Below are 23,719 nucleotides of genomic sequence, written 5' to 3' on the forward strand. Positions count from 1 at the left end.
CTAAGAATCCTTGATGAAATACATCTTTTTCTTGTAAATCTAATATCTTCTTAGTAATTCCTGCGTATTTTTTAATATCAAAAGTAATTTCTTGATTAATACCTTCTATAGAATCTTCAACTTCTTCAGTTGTTTCTATTTCTATTTCTGATTGTTGTATTTCCTGATTCATATATACTATTTCATCATAATTTTCTTCTGATGAAGATGTATCTAATTCATAAATACTACTACATTCACTACTTAAATCTCCAAAATATTCAATTGGTTCTATATCACTATCTTCTTGGAATTTTTCGTAAATTCTAAGAGTTTTTATATTTTGTCTATCTTTCTTTTTAGGACATTGAGGGGCAATGTGTCCTTCTTCATTACAAATAAAACATCTACATTTTTTAATGTTTCTAAGAGAAGCTTCTCAACTTGCTTAAGGACCCAAGTTGCTTGCCTGTAGTCTCTATCATTAACACGCATATTTTTATTTTTATTTTTTTGAAAAAAGACAGCTGCTCAGGCAAACATAATCCTGAGGCGCTTGCTTCAACTTGTGAAGCATAGGTCAATAAAGCATCCAATCTAATCTCTACTTGAAGAGAGAGTGATTAGTATCTTGGGAGAAATTTTCCCTTGCAACAAATTAGTGTTCTTCTGAACACATCAGGCAACCATAGCATTTAATTACTCATATTTTTTACATGAATATACGAGTTTAAATCTAATAGAGCCAAATCATAATGAACTGACCGCTTCCACATAGGGAGCCCCAATATCCACTGCTGCTTCTATTGACATGCTTTGCTAAGGCCCTCGCTCCATCAGTCAAGGTCGAGCCTTTAACCTCGAGTCGAGAGAAACCATGCATAAGCAGAAGTACATATTATTGTAGTGACATCCACCAGCGACCATATAGACAGTAAGTTAATCACAATATGAAACAAACCGACAAAGACAATCATCATATAATCCCAAATACATAATCTATACAGCCTCCATTACTTTTTCGGAGATCCAAGTTGGATAAGGGAATGAGCAGTGGAGCAGCTATTTCAGCTACCAACATCCTCTTAATCCCCCAACATGCTCAAGAACCGAGCGCCGTCCAAAGACTGGACAACAGGAGAGGATTTTCACTTCACTCCCTCTAAATGGAAATACTGAATTTATTCTGTTTTATTTTGAAAATAGTTTGGACTGTGATCAAGCTATCTGAAACTTGATTGTAATGATAATCGGAACAAATCATATCACCCATCATATTACTACTACCCACTTATTATCCACACATTCGGTTATACCCACAACTTATAATCACTTAAATTTTAATATAATCATTTAAAAAACATGCACCAAATAGCTAGCAATCACAAGTATGTATCGACAGGGTAAGGATTTTTAGGTCAAATCACTTCAAGGGTCGTAGTAAGACCAAGATGATGAAGTTTATAAAGAAAAGACATTCCGGTAAATTGCAAGGATATAACAGAGAGAAAGTATCAGACTAAAAAACCAAAATGAACATCAATGAAGAAGCAAAAGATAATAAGGGGATGCCATTGAATTTAAAGTAAAATTACTTAAAAAGGAAACATCACACTAGTCCTCGTCATACTTTCGGATTATGTGGCAACAAAAACGAAGAGAGCAGCACTGACGGTGGTGGAGGAAGTGATTCTGTACTCGTTCCCATTGTCTGGACAAAGCCCAAAAGCCTTTGAACTCCTGCATAACTCAATCCCTATGAAAACGCCGAAGTTAAATTAAATAATAAGCAACCTAAAGTAATTATACATTGCAAAAATTTTGGATTTATGTATTATATGACCCATATTGAATAGGAAAATATGCTTCAATAGGTGATACATCTTGTACAAAGCCATTAGGGATGCATTTCTGCTAATCTTCATGTTATGTACGTTGAGACAAGAGACCAGACAAGGACACAAATAAAATAAGGATGGTTCTTGCTAGTCGAATGTATTGTACAGTAATCACCCCCTAACATAAACACACACACACAAAAAATATAAAAAAATAAAAAAAATACGTCAATCCTTTTTCCTTGTACAACCAAATAAAGGGAAAAAATAAAACATTGCCACAATCCACAAGATGCATATAGAAATACATTCTTTGCTATGTAGATTAAAACTTACTATATTTATAAGATGGTCATTTCGAAAAAGACCTTGGTTAAATCATTAGAATCTCTAAATACTGGTATGATGTCATGCTCATCCCATCTTATATTTTAGTACTTCTAAGCTGAAAATTTTATGTTTTTATGCACAAGTTCCTTACAAGTCATAGTTCAACATTTCCAATACCAATAAAAATACTTAGACATAATTTCACTAAGGCACACTTCAATACACTATTTCAAATAATTCTGAAAAGATTATGCCCCCGTTGTAAAATTATTTTATGGGAGAATGTGAGGTTGAAAATGAGTTTGGAAAAAATGAGTTTTGGTGAAAATGGGGCTCAAACAGAGGCTATATGTAAGTTGCTGATATTCTAAATTCTACTCGGACTGCACTGTATTAGGAAATTAAAATTAGGAATATGTGGGGAATACGAGGTTCAATCATTACTGGGAAGACAAAATACGATTCATTATCAAGGTCCAACCATTTTGATTGGATTGAGTCATTTTTATTCAGTAAATCTATAAATTATAAAGACAAGTAATTTTAGGAGTAGAATTGGACTCCTAAAAGTCTGAACTGCACAGAGTCACAAGACACCAAATGGTCACAATGGAAAGCAGTAGAATGAACCACGCATGATACTCCAATCATATTATGGAAATCTAGAAATGAAGACCAAACAAGAGAATTGCAATCCTCTAAGGACACTCACCCAAAGTATGGAGGTCATACAATCGTGAAGCTGAGCAGTTGGTTTTTCAATACAAATAGCAATAACTCCATTCGACTTTTCCTTTTCTTCTGAGTAGAAATTCCTGTAAATTTGCACACCTAAAATGTTCCACACCCATCACAATTAACATCAGGAACAGGAATTCCTGTTAAAATGATGCTATTAATTTTCTTCTCTCTCCAACGTTTTGTTATTTAGTGGGTCATCCATCAATAAATTGCAGAAAATAACTGCATACGTAGTAACTTATTCATTTAAAAGGTTTTAATCGTAATCAGTTCTGACATCAGGTAAGTGTTGAAACATTTTCCTGTAATAGAGAATAATCCAACTTGAAAAAGGCAGCAGGAGAGAAGGGACTGTGGGGATTAAGTATGACTTAATTTAAATTGAAAATATAATGCTCAGGGTTATAAGCTAACGGTTAGCAAGGTAGATTACCTTGACAGGGTAATGCAGACGAAAAGGATCCATATATGCTGATCCCAGATGCTATGGAGAAAGATTTCATGGGAGTTCAATTAAGGTTGCAAAAAATTAATGATCGAAAAGGATCAAGGAGCTTCAATGAGGCAAAATAAATACCTTTCTTGGGACTGTCTATGGCTTCAAACAATAATACAAGACCAATAATTATGAGACAACAGTTTACCTATATGATTAGAGAACAATGGGTTGAGGGGACTCTTTGGGGGGTTTAAATGCTTGATTAATGTCTCTAGTATCGCCAAGAAACAACATATACACAAACCAGGTGCAGTTTAATTGAGAAATTTAAACGAAGATGGATAAGAAACAGAAAATAGAACTCCGATTTGAGAAATGGTGAAGGCAACACACCTTGAAATAAAAAAATAAAAAAATCAATCAAGATAATCTGGAGGCTTTCAGAAGTGGTCAAGAGCTAGGAAACAGAGAAAAATAAGGTTAATGGGTAGGTCAGTTAAAAAATTAAAAATAACATGAAGTGAGGAGCGCTTAAGAAGTTAAGGCTGTAGAATCTCAAAGGAACAACAACCAAGATTAAACTGGATTACAAAAGAGGTTTTATGTAGGTCACAGTGAAAGGTTCAAAGAAAGGCTCTCTTAAGCGGGTGGGCTTGAGTTGTGTATTTTCCGACTTAGTTAAAAATGCAAGCCAGTAAGCGAAGTCGTCTGTGAAGAAAGGAACACGTTGTCATAATAAAGTGTAGATATTCCAAGATTACGGGATAATTAGGATTTGATTATGTATGATTGTATAACCTTATTTAGATTAGGTAAGTTTTTTTCTTTTCCATGTATAGGAGTTACCTTGTTGGTCCTGCTTCCTATGCTATATATTGAGGCTCAAAGATTGTAATTAAAGTGTGAGAAAGTATTATACGATTCATCTATACTTTTGTTCCAATTTACATGGTATCAGAGATGGGGTCTGTCTCTACCTAACCATGCAGTCAATGGAAGAAAACACCGCCAACAGCAAGGAGTTGACAACCTCAGAAACACAAAACAGTGAACTTGAATCCCTTTCCACCTTGGGCTCCAGTGGACTCGACAATTTCTCCTTTCAACTCACAGTCGAAAAATTGAACGGAAAAAATTATCGAGAATAGGCTCAATCAATAAAACTCATTGTCCACGGAAAAGGAAAGCTAGGTTATCTTACCGGAGAAAAGAAAAAGCCCGCCTCAACCGACGTAGGACTTCTGCAAAAATGGAGGTCGGAAAATTCAATGGTGACTATGTGGCTAGTTAATTCCATGAAACCTCCGATTGGAAAGACTTACTTGTTTCTACCGACAGCAAAGGATGTGTGGGATGCCGTTCGCGACATGTATTCAGACGCAAAAAATTCTTCACAAATTTTTGAGATCAAAACGAAACTCTGGCAGACGAAGCAAAGGGAGAGAGACGTGACAGACTACTACGAGATGTCTACACTCCGCCAGGAACTCGATCACAATGTTGACGAAGAATGGGAAATGTCTTCACTCTGGCAAGAACTTGATCACAATGTTGACGAAGAATGGGACTGTCTGGCCGACAGTGTACGGTACAGAAAGAAAATTGAAAACGAACGGGTATATGAGTTCCTGGCCGAGCTTAATAGGGAATTAGATGATGTGAGAGGAAGAATCCTTGGCCGACGACCCCTACCGTCACTTCGCGAAGCCTTCGCTGAGGTTCGCAGAGAAGAAAACCGACGAAGAGTGATGCTTTGAGAAGGTAAGACCACCGGGCTTGAAGAGGAAACTGGGTCTGCGTTATTATCAACAGAACATAGGCTTGGTGGCTCGACCCAATTAACTAAAGGGTTTGGTTTAGCCCACTTACCTGGAGGGCTAGCACTAAATGGAGCTAAAGGACTTGGATCTATTGAATTGGGCCTAATTTCCAAAGGAACACCCACTAATGGGTTCGGCCCAAAACAACAAAGGGGACGTCCTTGGTGTGATCACTGTCATGAACCAGGGCATAAAGCAGATAGATGTTGGGAACTACATGGAAAACCAGCTGACTGGAAACCAAGACAAAATAACAGAAATCGAGGTTACCAAGCGGTTGTTGATCCTATCGAAGAAAAGAATACCTCTACTCAGAGCGGTGCATTCAATCCTGAACAATTGGAGCAACTATATAAAATGTTTTCAAGTTTCCAATCATCGGGTTTGTCAAGTTCACTAGCTCACAAAGGTAATTCTTCAAAAGCATTACATACAACTACTCAATCCACAATTCCTTGGATTATTGACTCAGGTGCGTTCGATCATATGACGGGCTCCTTCCACCTTTTTTCCGAATATTCCACTTTTGCTGGCAATATCAAAGTTAAAATCGCAGACGGCTCACTCTCACCTGTAGCAGGAAAAGGGAGTATTCGAATCTCAAATTTTATAACATTGGAGTCCGTTCTCCACGTTCCAAACCTATGTTGTAACTTATTGTTAGTTAGCCAATTAACGAAAAATTCCAATTGCTCAGCTAAATTTCTCGTGTCTCAGGACCTATCATCGGGGAAAACGATTGGCAGTGCTAAGGAATGTGGGGGACTTTACTACTTTGAGGAAGCAGACGTGAGTAAGAATAATCAAATTGCAAATTGTGATTCTGCTTTTGTTCCTAGAGATAGTGAGCTTTTATTATTGCATTTTAGAATGGGTCATCCCAATTTTCAGTATTTACGTCATGTATTTTCTTCCATCTTTTCTAATAAAAAGACATTTGATATTCAATGTGAACATTGTGAACTGGCAAAATATCATCATACCTTCTTTCCAAAATCTACATACAAATCTTCGAAACCATTCACCTTAATTCACAGTGATTTATGGGGTCCTTCACGAATTCCAAATCGAACGCACAAAAAATGGTTCGTAACATTTATAGATGATCCTACTAGAATATGTTGGGTTTATCTCCTAAAAGAAAAGTCAGATGTCAGATCCATATTTATAAATTTCCATTCAATGATTCAAACACAATTTCAGACACAAATTCAAATATTGCGTACTGACAATGGTACAAAATATTTCAGTACCACCTTGAAAGAATATCTCCAAAAACATGGAATAATTCATCAAAGTTCCTGTGTCGATACTCCACAACAAAATGACATTGCTAAGCTGAAAATAAATACCTCCTTGAGGTGGCTCGTGCCTTAATGTTCATCACAAATATGCCAAAATTTTATTGGGGAGATGCCATTTTAACCTCGGCCTATCTCATCAATAGAATGCTCAGTCGCACTCTCTCCTTCAAATCACCACTCCAAGTATTTCAGGAATTCTTCCCCAATTCCCGACTTGATTCGAGCTTACCACTCCGCATATTCGTTTGTACTGCTTTCGTCCACATACACCCTCACCATCGAAGTAAACTAGATCCTCGTGCACTTAAATGCGTGCTCATTGGATATTCATCTACCCAAAAGGGCTACAAATGCTATGATCCATCCACAAGACGAGTGTTTGTTAGCATCGATGTCACGTTTTTCGAAAGAACCCCTTATTATAAAAAAGGGTAATTGGCACAAAACGTCCCTACCTTTCAAGTCTATTGTGGAAAACGTCCCTACCTTTCATTTTTTGGCATTTTTGCCCTCATTTCAACCTTTCTTTGCGCTGGACGTCCTTCCGTCCATATTCCGTCAGTTTTTCCATTAATTAAAGGGTAATTGGCACAAAACGTCCCTACCTTTCAAGTCTATTGTGGAAAACGTCCATACCTTTCATTTTTTGGCATTTTTGCCCTTATTTCAACCTTTCTTTGTGTTATAAATTGACTACCCATTTAATATGTCTTTCTAAAATTTTTCAGTGATACAAGATGACAGCAACAGTAGTTGTGGAATTGTGAAATATAATGTGTTCACGATATTTTTTCTTTATTTAACTTAATCATTTAAAGTATTTTCAGATTCATGTTGCTGCTACTGTTACTTATGGACTAAGTTGATGGCGGGAAAAAGGGGGTGAAGTGGGTGAGGACAATTTTACCCTTGTTTATGGAAAGAAAAAGGTATTTTTGTATTTAATTAATAGAAAAATTGATGGAATATGGACGGAAGGACGTCCAGCGCAAAGAAAGGTTGAAATGAGGGCAAAAATACCAAAAAATGAAAGGTAGGGACGTTTTCCACAATAGACTTGAAAGGTAGGGACGTTTTGTGCCAATTACCCTTTAATTAACGGAAAAACTGATGGAATATGGACGGAAGGACGTCCAGCGCAAAGAAAGGTTAAAATGAGGGCAAAAATGCCAAAAAATGAAAGGTATGGACGTTTTTCACAATAAACTTGAAAGGTAGGGACGTTTTGTGCCAATTACCCTTATAAAAAACCCTATCTTTAGGGGGAGAATCTAAGTGAAGACCGGTTCTCAAATCAAGATCGATTCTTCAACTTTAATCTTTCCCCTAGTGAACCTATCATAAACACCGAATCCGAATCAATTACTCTTCCTAGTCCTAACATGCCATCTACAAAGGTAAACTTAAACTCAGGGGGAGATACTGAAAAACAAGTTAGCAAGGAGATATTAGTTTACTCAAGAAAGCCGAAATCAATGTATAAGGAGAACCTCACATCTAAAGCACCAAAAGAGTTCGAACCAATGATAGCTCCAGAAAGTGATCTACCTATTGCTCTCAGAAAACAACCTCGGTCATGTACTCTCCACCCTATCTCAAAATTTGTTTCATATAACACTCTATCTGCAAGATTTCGCACTTTCTCTTATAACCTTGATAATACAGAAATTCCAAAGAATATTCAGGAGGCCATGGCCACTCCCAAATGGAAAGAAGCAGTTTTGGAAGAAATGCGAGCACTGAAAAAAAACAAAACTTGGGATGTGGTAAACTTACCAAGGGAGAAAAGACCTGTCGGGTGCAAATGGGTCTTTAATGTGAAGTACAAATCTGATGGGACAATAAAACAGTACAAGGCTCGTCTTGTTGCAAAAGGATATACACAAACCTACGGCATTGACTACATAGAAACATTCGCCCCTGTGGCAAAATTGAAATTGAATACAATCCGAGTTATCTTGTCCTTAGTAGCAAATTTGGATTGGCCTCTCCAATAGCTAGACATCAATAATGCCTTCTTGAATGGAGAATTAGAAGAAGAGGTTTTTATGAAATTACCCCCGGGCTTCTATGAAAGCAAGGAAGAAAATAAGGTATGTAAACTCAAAAAATCCTTGTACGGTCTCAAACAATCACCAAGAGCATGGTTCGACATATTCGAAAAAGTATTGAAAAGTCAAGGTATCAACAAGGGCGGTCAGACCATACAATGTTCTACCAATTATCTGAAACATGGATGAAAACAATCTTAATTGTTTACGTTGATAACAACATATTGACTGGAGATAATATAGTGGAAATAGAAAGGCTTAAGAAGAGCCTAGCCACGGAGTTCGAAGTAAAAGACTTGGGGACAGATGATATACTTTTTGGGAATGGAGGTTGCTAGGTCAAAGAAAGGCATCAGTGTTTCACAACGAAAGTACATTCTTGACCTTCTAACGGAAACTGGCATGCTTGGCTGCAAACCAAGTGACACACCAATAGAGGCCGGAAGAAAGGAAGAAAACATAGGAGAATCAACTGAAAAGGACATATATCAGCGATTAGTTGGCAAATTGATCTATCTCTCACACACTAGACCTGATATTGCATTTGTAGTTAGCGTGGTTAGCCAACATATGCACTCTCCAAAGGAAGTCTATTTGGAAGCAGTATACAAAATTCTCAGATATATTAAAGGTACTCCTGGAAAAGGACTTTTCTTTAATAAAAATGAAAAGAAAAAAGTAGAAATCTTTACTGATGCAGATTGGGCTGGTTCAATAGAAGATAAAAGATCAACTACAGGCTATTGTACCTTTGTATGAGAAAATTTGGTAACTTGGAGAAGTAAGAAGCAAAATGTGGTAGCCAGAAGCAGTGCTGAAGCCGAGTTTAGAGCTGTCGCACAAGGAATATGCGAATGACTGTGGATAAAAAAGTTATTGGAAGAATTACAGACGATGGTGAAACTTCCAATAAAACTTTATTGTGACAACAAAGCGGCGATCAACATCTCCCTCAATCTAGTTCAACATGATGGAACCAAACATGTGGAAGTGGATAGACACTTTATCAAAGAAAAGGTTTAAGAAGGGACCGTATGCATGATCTATGTGCCTACAGGAAAACAAATTGCAGATATCTTCACCAAAGGATTGCTACGACGGAAGTCTGAGGAATTTATTTGCAAGTTAGATTTGATCAACATTTACGATCCAACTTGAGAGGGAGTGTAGATATTCCGAGATCATGGGATAATTAGGATTTGATTATATATGATTGTATAACCTTATTTAGATTAGGTAAGTTTTTCTCTTTTCCATGTATAGGAAGTTACCTTGTTGGTCCCGCTTCCTATGCTATATATTGAGGCTCAAAGATTGTAATTGAAGTGTGAGAAAGTATTATACACATCTATACTTTCGTTCCAATTTACATAAAGGCTTGAGCTCTACTACGTAGAATACAAAAGCTCAAAGTTTCGTCAGTTGATTGCATGCCGAAGTGTAACAAACACGAGTTATGAAGCCCGAGATCAAGTATTGATCTCAGCTAAGCATAATCAATAAATCAGTCAAGTATATTGAATAAGCTTAATCATAATTAATTTTTTCAACGAGCTTCCAATATTTTGTATGTTCTTCACAAGTTTTTACTCAATTTAAATTCAACAAACGACGTTAAGCAAAATTTATATCAAATACGTATACAACATAGTGATCTCAAAATACAAAACTAAACCACCACTATAGCTGTCAAGCGAAGTCTTATCAATATCATCATCATAAAGTCATTGGGAGGCAGTTGTCCAGTGCTCAAAAAGAAGACGTAATGGTTAGGGATATGAGACAAGACATAATCCTTAATGAAGCTGGTAGAAAAGTATGAATTCTGAGTAGCAGTTTTGCTATGGAGATACTGTACAATTCTGTAAATATCTCTGGTTTCATAGTTTATATAATCATTTACAATTTAAAAACAATTTTTTGCATGCTTAAATCAATAATCCCAAACAAAGGATGGTTTCTAGAGCAGCACTAGCTATCTAGAGAAAATAAAAGAGCTACCTTCTTCAATATTTTCTACTCCTGGAAGAACTTTTGCAAGGCTCTCTGCTTCCAACATCTCATGAAATGAAGCATATCGGTGGACATCCTGCAAGTGATAGAAAGTTTAATACGAAACTCCACTCGGTAATAATTGATACAAACTGCATAGGACATATTAAGACCTGAACTTGAAGCATCAAGCATTTGTTGAAGAGAAGTATATCTCCTGATTTGATTCTAGCATCCAAGATAAGATATCATATGAAAGAGACATGTCAATAAAAGCTTCTAGATTATCTGGAGAAGTAAAGAAAGTTCAAATATATAGAAGGTACTGCTTTGCTAGGGAATGGCTAATATTTCATCAAGACATGGTAATTTCCTTGACATGAGATAATAATATACTTGATAACTCACATATGCCAAACATGTACTTTCCTCGAATAATTAAGGAGTAAGAAAAGATGCCTTCTCCGTCACTGTTTAAACTAAACAGTTGGCAGCTTAGAATGGAAAGTTTAAGAATTTACTATTCCAGAGAGACCAGAATAGCACTTGGCCTCTCAAATTTTTTCAGCATGAGTACAGTTTGTGTTATTTCCTATCCCAGAAAGTTTCCCCAATATGAAAGGAAAAAATGCAAAATATCACTGGAGCCCCTTCCCATTTTCTTTCCCCCACAAGCAGGAAAAAACAGAACAATGATTCTCAAAATTAAGTGTACAATCGTGCATTTGTTCTGCTTAGAAGTTATAGATGTTTGTATCAGTTGTACTCCTTGTTTAGCTGGAAATTAACATAGTAATAAAATTAATTGTCCTATTTTAAATAAGATTGTATCTTGCATAATATGATTGAAGTAGAAGAAAAAATCATTCAGCAAATTTTCAATTATCAATTGTTCTGAATAAATTGCTACGTGTGCACAAGACTATTGACTACGTTTCGGTCATAAGTTAGAACAAAAGCATTATATCAATCAAGAAGCTTTTCGTTTAGCAGAAAACCTTTGCTAGGAAAGTAGGCTATGATTGCCATCGAGAAAGAAATGTATGGATGGGCTAGTTGTCCCCCAATTCACTCCTATGGAGACCTTACGAGGGAGTAGCCTTCCACCTGGGAAGCTAGGCCTTATTTATTACTCAACCACAAAAATTGTTGTCATGGAAGTAGTTGGATAATAAAAAGCTTAACACCTCGCATTCTTATTCCTTTTTCAACAAAAGAAATGAAAAATCAAAAGGTTGTAGATGTTGGGAACTCTTAACAATAATGAGAGCCGGTCATTTATTTGGTCAACACATGTTCCTAGCAAAGTGAAGCACTTCATTGGGAGTGTTGCGGAGAGGATAACTGTCGTATGAGGTAGATTTATATGAAAACAATTGAAAACACCACAAAGTATATAATCAAGGTGAATATATGCGTGGCCACGAAAAAAGACAATGAGACATACTGATTGTAGTGACCAACGGCAGACCTTCCTTCAATTGTTTTTAGTCCATCTACAAGAAGCAGGGAAAAAATTAGCCTAAACCAGATACAAAAAACCCATCAAGATAATTACGAAGATAATGGAAATCAGTTAGATAAAATCATAATGTAAAGTGGATATAAAAGTATTCAAAGAAAGCAAATAATACCATTGAGCTGGGAAAAGAATGGCTCCTGAACGTGAAGCTCAAAGTCCACCTTTGTCAATAACTACAATGCAACTTTCATCTCTGAGTGAAACCAAGAAGCTTTTTGCAATGATATCAGAATAAGTAACTGGAATACGGGAAGCCGAGTTTTAACATACCCTCAATAAAACTGGACCCTTTTCCACAATTAACTTATTCCACTCATCTACTTTCTGCTTTAACAAATCGTCTTCTTGTATCGGTATAATTTCGTTATGTCCGACGCACAAGGCTCTAGAAGATATAGATTGGTAAAGAGAAGATGCTAGGCGTTTGTATAAAGGATACAATGGAACTCCTTCAGAATCTTCTGCAACAAGTGGGCATGAAATGAACTAAATAATAACTTGATATAATACTATGAAAAAATGTTGGAACAAATTTTTTCTGTTTCCTTCATACTATTGAAGCAGCAGGCATATAGGTTTGGAGTCTTTATCATTTATTGTCGGGAACGTAGAGTTCATAAGTAATAATAATATTGTTATAGCTTTCTGCTTTGTTAGAATTACATTTTATGGGATCCTTTTGTCCCTTATTTGTCGTAGGCATTCCTTAAAATTCATTTTCAGCTTCTTCTCAGTTTCTCCTATGACTTTTATCATATAATGTGGGACCAGGATGAAGGGGTCTTATTTTCCAGTGCAAGTATCTACAAGGCAATAAGAGACTAAAAAAAAATTCAGTAGCCGCACGTCTTTTGATACTTCACCAAATTAATCGTCAATAATAATTGGATTTTTTTAATTCAAGTATAGAGTTAAAGACAATTAATAAGTTTCCCTCAAGGGAAATGGCTTGTTCACAAACGCAGAATTTCATATAAAGTCAAAATATCTGGTATAGTTGCAATGATGAACAGAGTGTTTGGACATGGTTCAATTGATGACAGGTATTCTCAAGTTAGCGAACTCTTCTAGAATGTGTATCAGACAGGGGGCAGCCTCAAGAATGTTGATGGCTCTGATAAAAACCAAGACATAAAGAAGCAATATATGGATTTGGAAAATAGATTATGCACAAACAATTCAACTGTGTAGTGCCCTGGCTTAGTTCTCTCAAGTTATATTGATGATGGGTTCAAGTTAGTGACAAGGGCTCAGATCTGCCTGTAGAGATTTGATGAAAATTAAGAAATGAAGAAGCAACAAATGGAGGGAGCTGAGCACATGCTTTGAAAATATCTTAATTCGTATTTGCTCATTTAAAAGGAAAGCTGTCATGAAAAAGTAAAAGAGTGGATGAACTAATTTTTGTGTGAAAATAGCAGGTTCCTTCTCCCAAAAGTTCATCCATTCAATGTTCATATCCAACTTCTGAAAGTCCCATAGCTTCACTAGTTAAAGTCACATGCTCGTGTATGGTTCTTAAAATCAGGGAATTTGCCTATATGCATGAGTTAGGAGATCTAAATACTAACCAAAATCAACGGTACAGATATCCAAGGAGGCAAAAAAACAACATTGGCATTAAGGTTCTAAACAAATGCACAGCTAAAAAAATGTAAACAAAAGTTGTAGTGCTTGTTTGGTAGGGATTTTGTTAATTGATTTTTCGACCGTTAGAGATAAAGTGGATCCTACCTGTGAGAGAAGAATTAAAAATGACGGTTGGAATAGTGAAATAATGGTCAAAAAAATTGATGTTAATTGGATTAAAATCTCTACCAAACATGCTCTTAATTGTATTCATGTAATTTGTTCAAAAATGGAAATTTTTCTGCAGCTTCAAGAAAAGATCACCTTTTAGCACAAGATATAAGCCAGGCATGCAGAAACAACTCTAATAGATTCTTGCATCTAGGATTCAAAGGAATGTTTTAATACAATTGAATTTCTGGTAGGTAGTATGTTATAGAGTAGTACCATACAATATACAATAGAATACAGCTTCCAGGTACAAAATATCCTGAAAATAGTTAATGCTGACGGGTTGGAGTAGAGAGTAGGGTGTTAAATGGAGCAATCTGGGAGCTTGTCCCACAAATGAGCCAAGCTGCGGGCGCGAATTAAACAGTGAAGACTTAGTGTGAGCCGTTCGTTGGCTCCCACTAGTTGGCCCGCAAACTCGTAGACTCGTACACGAGCCAAATCACCATCTCGGCTCATAAACCGAGGTTAGAAGAGCCTATTAGCTCACCTAGCTGTGCAGTTTGCAATAGGGTGCCATCATATCACAATGCCAAATTCAAAATTTGAAGCTTCGAATTTTTTTATCTTTTATTTCAAATTCAAGATCTATAAATAGGGACGAGTGATAAACCAACTTCATCACATTTCAGAATTCTTTACAATCTCACTAATATAACAATCTAATCTCATTAGCATTATAATTTTGCAATTATTATACAATTGTTCCTTCGTTTCCCATTATTTCTTCAATTCCAACTTTCTTTGCACTAATTTATTTTATTTGTTTTAGTTTTTATTATGTGTTCTTTCTCTTTTGGTTCAGTAGTGGAGGTAATTTCTACAGTTGCAGTTGCATTAGCAATAGGACTAGCCCCCGAAGCGCTAACTACGAAATTTTCAACAAAATTTGTTATAGATTACACTAGATTTATGAACCCAATGAGGATGTTAATCAACTCTTCTATAGTTTCTATACTCCCGCCTATGATTTTTCTCAAGCCTGCGATGTTCCAAATCCGAAAAATGTCAGTACTACCAAAACGGTAACTATTGAGCATAATTAAGATTTAGAAGAAGCAGTCTCTACAAAGGGATGAAAGAAGGCAAAAGCTCGTGAGCATACTTCTGAATGTTGAAAACACTCCAGAAAAATAAGACAATTGAGAATAGAGAGAAAATTATGAAAGCATATTGTGATAACTAGAGAAAAGATTTCACTTAAAAACCAAAACTTTGCACTACCCAGTAAAACAGGCATTACCAACAATGCCTTGTTCATATTGGAGTAGTCGACGGTAGGCAGACTCAACTTCAATTTCGTTTAATGCAAACAGGATTTATAATACAAAAATAATGCGGGAAGGCAAGGTAATGTTCATAACCAGTGTTGAGTTGTTGCTCCCATATTAAAAAGTGTGAACTCGACAAAATTGATACAAACACATCTTTAATCAAGGTACAAACCTATTAGTAGAGGCACGTTTCATAACATTGCAATAAATTTATAACGGTATTAGAAAAGTACAAATTATTAACGATTTAAAAAATTATAGCGATGTCATTTCATGTACTTCCAATTGATAATCCAAGAAAAACCATGAAGGATATATTTGCACCACAGCCCATTACATTAAAAAGATTAGGATCATTCATAAAAAAATCATTACATTTAAAGTCATAAAATTTCTACACGATACTCAAAATATTTTCAATTTTTAATGGGCGTACTTAGAGAAAATTTTGTTGCGAAGATAAAGTCCATAGTTTTACCTTTGTTAATGTTAATGCTACCAATAATGTTATTGAAAAATTGATTAACCAACTCCACCTAGATTGTGTTTGTCATATTTTTAATTTGATTGTGCAAGATGACTTTAAAAATATTACACCACAGTTAGACAAGCTATCGTTTTAATTTATATCAATCAATCTCACAAGCAAGCATTTGTGAGTGTATGCAGATTCTAACTTACCAAAAGGATGTTCACAACAAATACATGTAACGGGTGGAACTCCACATTTCTCATGCTACAATCTTATGTTAGTTATGATACAGTTATTACTAATTTTTATAACAATAGGCATTCATATGATTCTGATTATGATTTAAATTCTTATGATTAGTTAATTTCTTTTGAGACCACGAAATTTTTAAAGGTTTTCTTTGATGCAATCAATGCGTGCGCAAGCATATACTATCTTACTGCTCTTATTTTTATTAAAAAAATTCCTGCTAACATGGGATGAAATTTCAAAAAGATTAAAGGACTTATTCATGTTATTCCCTCTGGCTGCATTTATGGACCCTCGTATTAACTTACAGGGTTGTAAAGTTATTAAATTTCTTACCACCATCGCCTTTCACAATTTCATTATTCACTAATGACAATGTATGGACCTATTTAGCCCCCGTTTGAATATCATTACATTAAATTCCATTACATTTCATTTGTCTTTTTCCTATTTTCAACCACACAATCTTTAATAAAATCCGGGCTTAAGTACAACTACTATAAGAAGTTCATTACTTCTCATTTTTCTCCTAGAACTAGTACCACATAAAATGGAATTCCCATTGAGTATAAATATTTTTCATACCATTTTCTTTGTGCACTAAACCGAGAAGAAATAAATAAATCTGATCTTCACAAATGGTGACAAACAAATAAAACATAATATCTGATATTATATTTGATGACACGTGATCTACTAACCCCTTGAATGTCAACTGTAGTACCGGAGGTTGCATTTAATGCAGGTGATAGGGTCTTCTAGAAGAAAGAAGCAGATTAAAAGATGATAAATTTGAGGATCTAATATGCTTGAACGACTAATAACATGTAGACTATCAAATAGAATACAAGACAAGATGGCTAGAGCAATTGCTAATATTTTCAACAGGAATAATCTTCCCTTATTTTATGGTACGCCAAGTTTTAAATTTATTGCTGTAAATTGACATGTAATTTGTTTTTAAAATAATTGTATATAGAATATTTAAGCGTGTAAAATTTTAAATCTCATTGTAGCCGGTCCAATGCTGGATAAAGTTACAATCTTTGACAAAATAAATTTTTTAACTTCCACCGTTTTCCTACAAATTCATGTCTTCATTATACTCCGAGGAGTGAAAGTACAATTTTCAGTTGTTTTCAGGGGGAAAAAAGGAGCCGCAAGTGGCTTTCAAGCCTGCTCGGATAGGCCAGGTGAGTTGGTGGTTGTGAGGCAAGTCCAGCCATGGTTTTCTGAAGCAAGTCAGCTTGTACTGGGCTTGCCCCTTTCAAAAGCACGAGCTGGCTCGCTAAGTGTGCTATTGGCTCATTTAACACCCCTAGCAGAGGGTTGTCATCTGCAAAAGTACTGAAAAAGATGTACACAAGAAAGCACAGCAGAGCAATGTATAGAGACGCCAAAAAATAATGGGTAATTGACGCAAAACGTCCCTATCTTTCAAGGTTATTGTGGAAAACTTCCCTACCTTTCATTTTTTGGCATTTCTGCCCCTATTTCCACTTTTCTTTGCGCTGAACGTCATTTTCACTGTTTTTTGACAATTTTACCCTCCATTCAAATCAAACAAAAAGAAAAGAAAGAAAAAACAAATAACTAATTGCAACCACAGTCCCAAAATTTCAAAAAAATACAAATCAATCACAAATACAGGAGGCCAAATATGAAGCCCCATTCCAACACCTTCCGGCCACCAAAACCACCGGACCAGTACACCACCTCAAAGCCCTCGTTGCCCTCTATACAGCCCATCCTAGAATCGTCCCTACCTCCATCGGATATGACCGGAATTTCGTCCCAAAACCAGCCATTCGCGTCACACAAAACTACTGGCAACTCCATCTTCGACGACTCCCAGCCCAATCCCATCATACTAGTAGACTCCCCTCATCATGGCGCACCTAACCATGGTCACCAAACACCTATTGAACTACCCAATCAATAATTGCAGTCACTATTTTCGTACGTAGTCAACACCCAGAGTTCAGAAGCTATTTCCGACGATGGTGGTCGATATCTTGAGAGCGGACCACCCCATCCAAATGGTGAAGCTATTCCACCTATGGGTCTTTCACAATTTGGTACAAATCTTGCGATCCACTCCAGTATAGTTCATACGCAAGCGGGTTTAGATTTACCTTCAATTGAGGCTTTAAATTGCTTCAACCTTCGAATCAACTTGGGGAAATGATTACTCAGTGCCAAACGTCGATGGTTATACCGTCAATTCATCCAATTCATTATCCAAGCTCGAAAGCCTATTTCGACCGTATACAAAAACACGGCTCAATCAATTGAAGGGACTGCAATGCCTAACTCCATCAATTCGTCCAGGGATATTGCAATTCAGGCATAAAAAACAGTGGATGCACAATCAATTCCAGAAATTATAGCACCAATTATCCAATTTTGCAGCCAAACATTGACTGACAGAAAATTGGATGGGGCTTCCCTCCTATATCTGTGACTGATTTGTAGTTTTTTGAAATTTTAGGACTGTGGTTGTAATTAGTTATTTATTTTTTTCTTTCTTTTCTTTTTGTTTGATTTGAATGGAGGTAGAATCATCAAAAAACATTGAAAAGGACCTTCAACGCAAATAAATGTGGAAATAGTGGCAAAAATGCCAAAAAATGAAAGGTGGGGACGTTTTGCACAATAACCTTGAAAGTAGGGACGTTTTGCGCCAATTACCCAAAAAATAATCATACAACTTGCACAAAAAAAAAAAAAAAAACTACAGAAACAGAGTGAAATCAAAGAACATCTTGCAAGAATTCACAGTGAAATGTCTAAGCTATGGGTAATAATAATATTATCGTGTCTAAGCCCACTTGGGGTCGGATTATAGAGAACTCACAAATATCTAATTCATCTAAAAGAAAATGGTACAACCTTTAAAACACAAAGACATGTGAAAACTAGTATGCTTCGAAGGAGAGGATACCTACCGGTGGTACGATTTTCGTTATTTTGAGTGGGGAATGGATTTGAGAGATCATCTTTGAGGAGACTGACGCAGTATTCAGCAGAGAGACCGATGTTGAGTTTGCCTTTTATTGAGGACAGGAGCGTAAATTTGATAAGCTCTTCTATGCAGTCTTTGAATTGAGGTTCCGATACTCCCGGCGACGATGGCGATGGTGATGGCGGCGGCGGAGGTGGCGTTGACTTCATTGTAACTACTGATCACTAAGTTAGGCACACATGTTCAATTGCCAGTGCAAGTTTAAAATGTACTGAACTTTGAAAACTCGATATTTTTCCAAAATAAGTGGTACAGTGAGTAATAGTAAACTCGATAATTTCTTAAAGTTAAATATTTATTTTGGTGAATAATGCACGATATTTTTTTAAAATAAGTGATAAAAATTAGACATTTTAAATTTCGCGAGCAATTGAAGATATGAATTTAAGTTTAATGACTAAAACTCGATATTTTAAATTCCAATAACCAATCAAAGACGTGGATCTAAATTCAATGACCATTGGAACAATTGATTCGTCAAAAGACAAGTACCTCCTTTTAGCACTTGGCTAATTATATTTGTTTAAGCTTTAGGTACGGGTTTTTTTTTTTTTTTTGGGGGGACAAAAAGAGAAGAGGAATAAAAGTCAAATTTGTGTGTATTATAATATGTTATACGAATATATATTTCGATTTAAAAAGTTCGATTCATTAACAAGTAATAAAGTAGATTTTGAGTTCAAGTATCATTTTTTTCACTTTGCTAATTATTTTTTTTTTATTTTTTGGTTCGTTTTTTTTTTTTTTTTTTTTTTTGGGAACAAAAAGAGGAGGAATAAAAGTCAAATTTGTGTGTATTATAATATGTTATACGAATATATATTTCGATTTAAAAAGTTCGATTCATTAACAAGTAATAAAGTAGATTTTGAGTTCAAGTATCATCGTACAGAGATTGATTTAGTTAAAAAAAATTTACCGTGACCTTAATCGAAACAAGAATAACACGATGTACTATGATGAAATTATAAATATAATAAATTACGCATGTAACCTAGAATGAGTTAACTAAACCAAATGCAAATTATTCTAAGTCAAAGAATAACAAACGCACTGGGATCCCGAATTCCCATAAAATAATCATTTTTAGCCTTAGTTTTACACTTTGACAACACGATTTTATATTGAAGAGTCAATGTTCCTATTATATTCAACAATCTCTCTTGAGTAATGTTAAATATATTCTCATGTATGATCCTACTATATTTTTATGACGGATACGAATATACAAGAATGCATAAATTTTTATGAACACTTAAAAATTTATATAAGGCATAGCGATATATCTTTATTTCATATCGGACCCTGTGACGATTTATATCATATGGAGCCTATTTTCTTTCTTTCGAATGCATAAAATAAGTCACCATATTCACATAATTACCATGCACAATAATCGTGGAAAAAGAAATTCATATAAATAATTCAATATCCAAAACCTATTTGTGATGTCAAATATGTAAAATTAAATGCTAAAAATTCATATTACAATGTTCATCGTTCTCCTAACACAAATAAATCTAGCTAAGTATGTTGAAAAGAAGAAAACAACAATTATATTGAAGAAACGACATCACTAATTTAAATCTTCAATTTATGCCATGTTTGAGCCACATTTTTTCGAAAAAAAATATATTATTAAACAGTGATTTGACATCATTTCAATCACACGTTCTTCAATAAAATAATATTACATGTAAATCCAAAATTTTTATTTATTTTTTAACCACATATTTTCCATCAATACACTATTTAAAAATGCAGTCTAAGAAAATAATGTGGCTCAAACAAGGGCTTAATCTTCGCGTCTTTAGGTTGATCTTCGTGTTTCTTGCCTCCTTCTATATTCTAAAACCCTTATGAATGTGTTGGAATACGTCATGAACACTTAGGGACGACCTTAAGACTTTAAAAGACATCCTAAGATTAGTTTCCATAAAAATTTCAATTATATAAGGAAATCAATTTTTTTGCACCAAAATAGCACAGTACAAATCAATGTCATAGCATAATTCAATGAAAATCAGTTTCTGAAAATAGGCATACTCTCGCATAGCAATGACAAACTATCAAAAGTTACATTTTAGTCCTTGAATTCCGTTTTCTCATCTCTTGACCTCTTTTCTCTTTTTTCTTCTTTCAACACTCTATGTCTTCACCAAATTGACCATTAACTCTTTGACATCCTTGTTTCTGCTACTGGGTCATCCTTCTATAGTTTGGTCCTTGACCTTTTACTTTCTTTCATTTTGGTCCTTTTTCGCCTTTTTCCTAGATTCCGCCATATTCATCAATGTTATCTTACAAAACATAATTTATGTAGAATTAAGCCATATTTCAACATATTTATCAACAATTATCATGTCTTGTGGTCAAAATAAGTGTGTAATACTCACATATCAAACGGATGTCAGACGAAAATTGTTAGGGAGAAACCTTAAGTTCTCATTAGATTTTCATCCTTAGGCAGATGGTCAGACAAAAGTTGTCAATCATAGTTTAGGTAATCTGCTTTGTTGCTTAGTTGGAGAAAAACCAGGTAATTGGGATAGAGTATTGCCTACTGTTGAGTTCGCTTACAATAATTCTATCAATAGGTCTATGGGTCATAGCTCATTTGACGTTGTTAAGGGTTTCGCCCATGTCAACCCTTGATCTAGTTTCGTTGGCTCTTGATTGTCGTTCCGTTGTCCCTGCACAAGCTTTTATTGATCATATTCATGACTTGCATGATGAGATTAAACGAAAAATTGCTTTAAGCATGATCACTATAAATTGACAGGTGAAGTACATCGTAGGCATAAAGAGTTTAAAATTGGTGATTTTGTTATCATACGATAAGCACCTGAGCATTTTCCAAAACATGCTACATGCTACAAAAAAACTTTGTTCTAGTTCACTTGGCCCTTTCCTTAAGCTTGGAACAAATGTTTATTTACTTGATTTGCCATTGTACTTAAATATTAATCTTGTTTTCAATATGATAGACTTATCTCCTTATCGAGGTACATTTGAGCCTCCAACTTTGTCTTCTACCATATCTACATGACAAGCTCTTCAACCACCCTTCGTGCCCTACTCACCACATTTCAACCTCGGGATTTGTTGAAGAGGTGTTTAATTATCAAATTATTGCTTCCGTAATAGGGTTTCCAAAGGTTTCTAGCATGTTGGAAACATCATCCGCTTAGTGATGTTACTTAGATTACTGAAAAAAAGTTCTGCCAGTTGGATACAGAACTTTTGGATGCCTACTCGGATTATACTTCGATGGAGTCAAGTTCATTTCAGCCGAGGAAAAATGATGTAACACCGAAAGAGTTAAATGTCTATTCAAGACGAAATATTAGGATTAAGGAGAATTAAAAATTGATGTTATTTTTCAATTCTGTTTATCTTGATGTTATCTTTTATTTCAATTTATCAAGATAGAAAATTTAATGCTATCTTTTATTTTATCTAGATAGAAATAAAGTTTAGTTGCAAAGTCCTTTACTATATAAAGGGACTTTGGGAATCGTTTCAAACAACTTGAATCTTATGAAATAGAAGAAATCTATTTATTCTCAATTCTTCCATTTAATCCCCTTATTCTCTTTATTTTATTGTTCTTTGTTTGTTCTTTATCAAGTTTTACTACTTAAGGTTTTGTGTGTATTAATAAAGGTCCAAATTTATAGGAAAGAATTAGGGATACAATGGTAATAATTTCTAAGAATATAGGGATACAACAATCATTCTCTAATAAACTTACCATTTACTACACTTCTTGAATGAACATTATAAAATATTTGTCTCATTAAATCTTGTTTGATAAAATTCAATGAGACAAAAAAATCAAACGAATGAAAAAGAATATAGATATTTTGGAGTATTAAAAATAAATACCGCTTCATTAAAATCATGTTAGGAAAATCCAGTAAGATAAAATCTAAGCGAAGGAAAAAAGTACAGATACTCCCTTCTGATGTTAATCACTGAAAATCTTAGAGTCAACACATTCCAATCTCGTGAACCAATTTCTTGAATGTAGATATTAGTAGTGATATTTGTGAATAAATCAGTTATATTATCACTTGAGTAAATTTGTTGAATATCGATGTTGTCATTCTTCTGAAATTCATGTATATAAAAGAATTTTGGAGAAATATGCTATGTCCTATCAATTTTGATATAACTTCCTTTGAGTTATGTAATACAAACTGCACTATCTTCACACAAAATTGTTGGACTATCTTTTGTTGAAATTAATCCGCATAATGGTTGAATATGATGGGTCATGTTTCTCAACTATATATATTCTCAGCTTGCTTCATAGATTACAATAATATCAGAATGATTTGAAAATGTTGTTGTCAAGAATTGCTTTACAGATATTCATAATATAGTTGTTCCCTCCACGTGTAAACACATATCCTACTTTTTATTTAGTTGTACGTGGATCAGAGAGATAACTTGCATTTACATATCCCACTAAAGTAAATTCCGATTTTTTAGAATAAAATACTCACAAATCAAAAGTACCTTTTAGATAATGAAAAACATGTTTAACATCATTCAAATATTTTTGAATTGATGTAGAGATATATCTTACCAAGATTTACAAAAAAGTTACGTCAGGTCGAGTACAGTTTGCAAGATAAATTAAACACTCTAATTGTACTAAGATATGGTACTTTGGGACCAAAAAATTGATCTTTTTTTCACGTCAAATAATCGAACAACCATGAGTGATCTCAATATATGTAGATTGATGAACAAATAACTTTCAGGGAAATATTCAATCTACAATCCGAGATAAAAAAATAAAAAAATAAAATTAAATCATTCATTTCAAATTCATTTTTCAAATAATCTGTAATTTTATTGAGCTCTTCAAGAGT

The 23,719-nt window shown here is 34.8% G+C and overlaps 1 protein-coding gene across 3 annotated transcripts in view; it reads right to left on the minus strand.

Annotated features, from left to right (window-relative positions):
* Positions 1-19,075, minus strand: part of LOC111378916 — a 22,930-nt gene extending 3,855 nt beyond the window's left edge. Inside the window, exons 1-9 of one of the 3 annotated variants that reach the window (XM_023002194.1) lie at positions 18,760-19,074; positions 12,287-12,474; positions 12,129-12,189; positions 11,942-11,990; positions 10,668-10,722; positions 10,504-10,591; positions 2,860-2,978; positions 1,610-1,735; positions 745-838 (exon numbers count right to left, since the gene is read on the minus strand). In XM_023002194.1, coding sequence (XP_022857962.1) covers positions 745-838; positions 1,610-1,735; positions 2,860-2,978; positions 10,504-10,591; positions 10,668-10,722; positions 11,942-11,990; positions 12,129-12,189; positions 12,287-12,474; positions 18,760-18,985 — 1,006 coding nt within the window. In that variant the 5' untranslated portion in view covers positions 18,986-19,074. Of the gene's footprint in view, positions 1-744; positions 839-1,609; positions 1,736-2,859; positions 2,979-10,503; positions 10,592-10,667; positions 10,723-11,941; positions 11,991-12,128; positions 12,190-12,286; positions 12,478-18,759 lie in introns of all 3 variants that reach the window. The other 2 variants (XM_023002193.1, XM_023002195.1) reach the window with 2 other exon arrangements.
* Between the last annotated feature and the right edge of the window lie 4,644 nt (positions 19,076-23,719).

The sequence above is a fragment of the Olea europaea genome, unplaced genomic scaffold, assembly GCF_002742605.1.
Source record: "Olea europaea var. sylvestris unplaced genomic scaffold, O_europaea_v1 scaffold190, whole genome shotgun sequence".
Lineage (NCBI taxonomy): Eukaryota > Viridiplantae > Streptophyta > Magnoliopsida > Lamiales > Oleaceae > Olea > Olea europaea.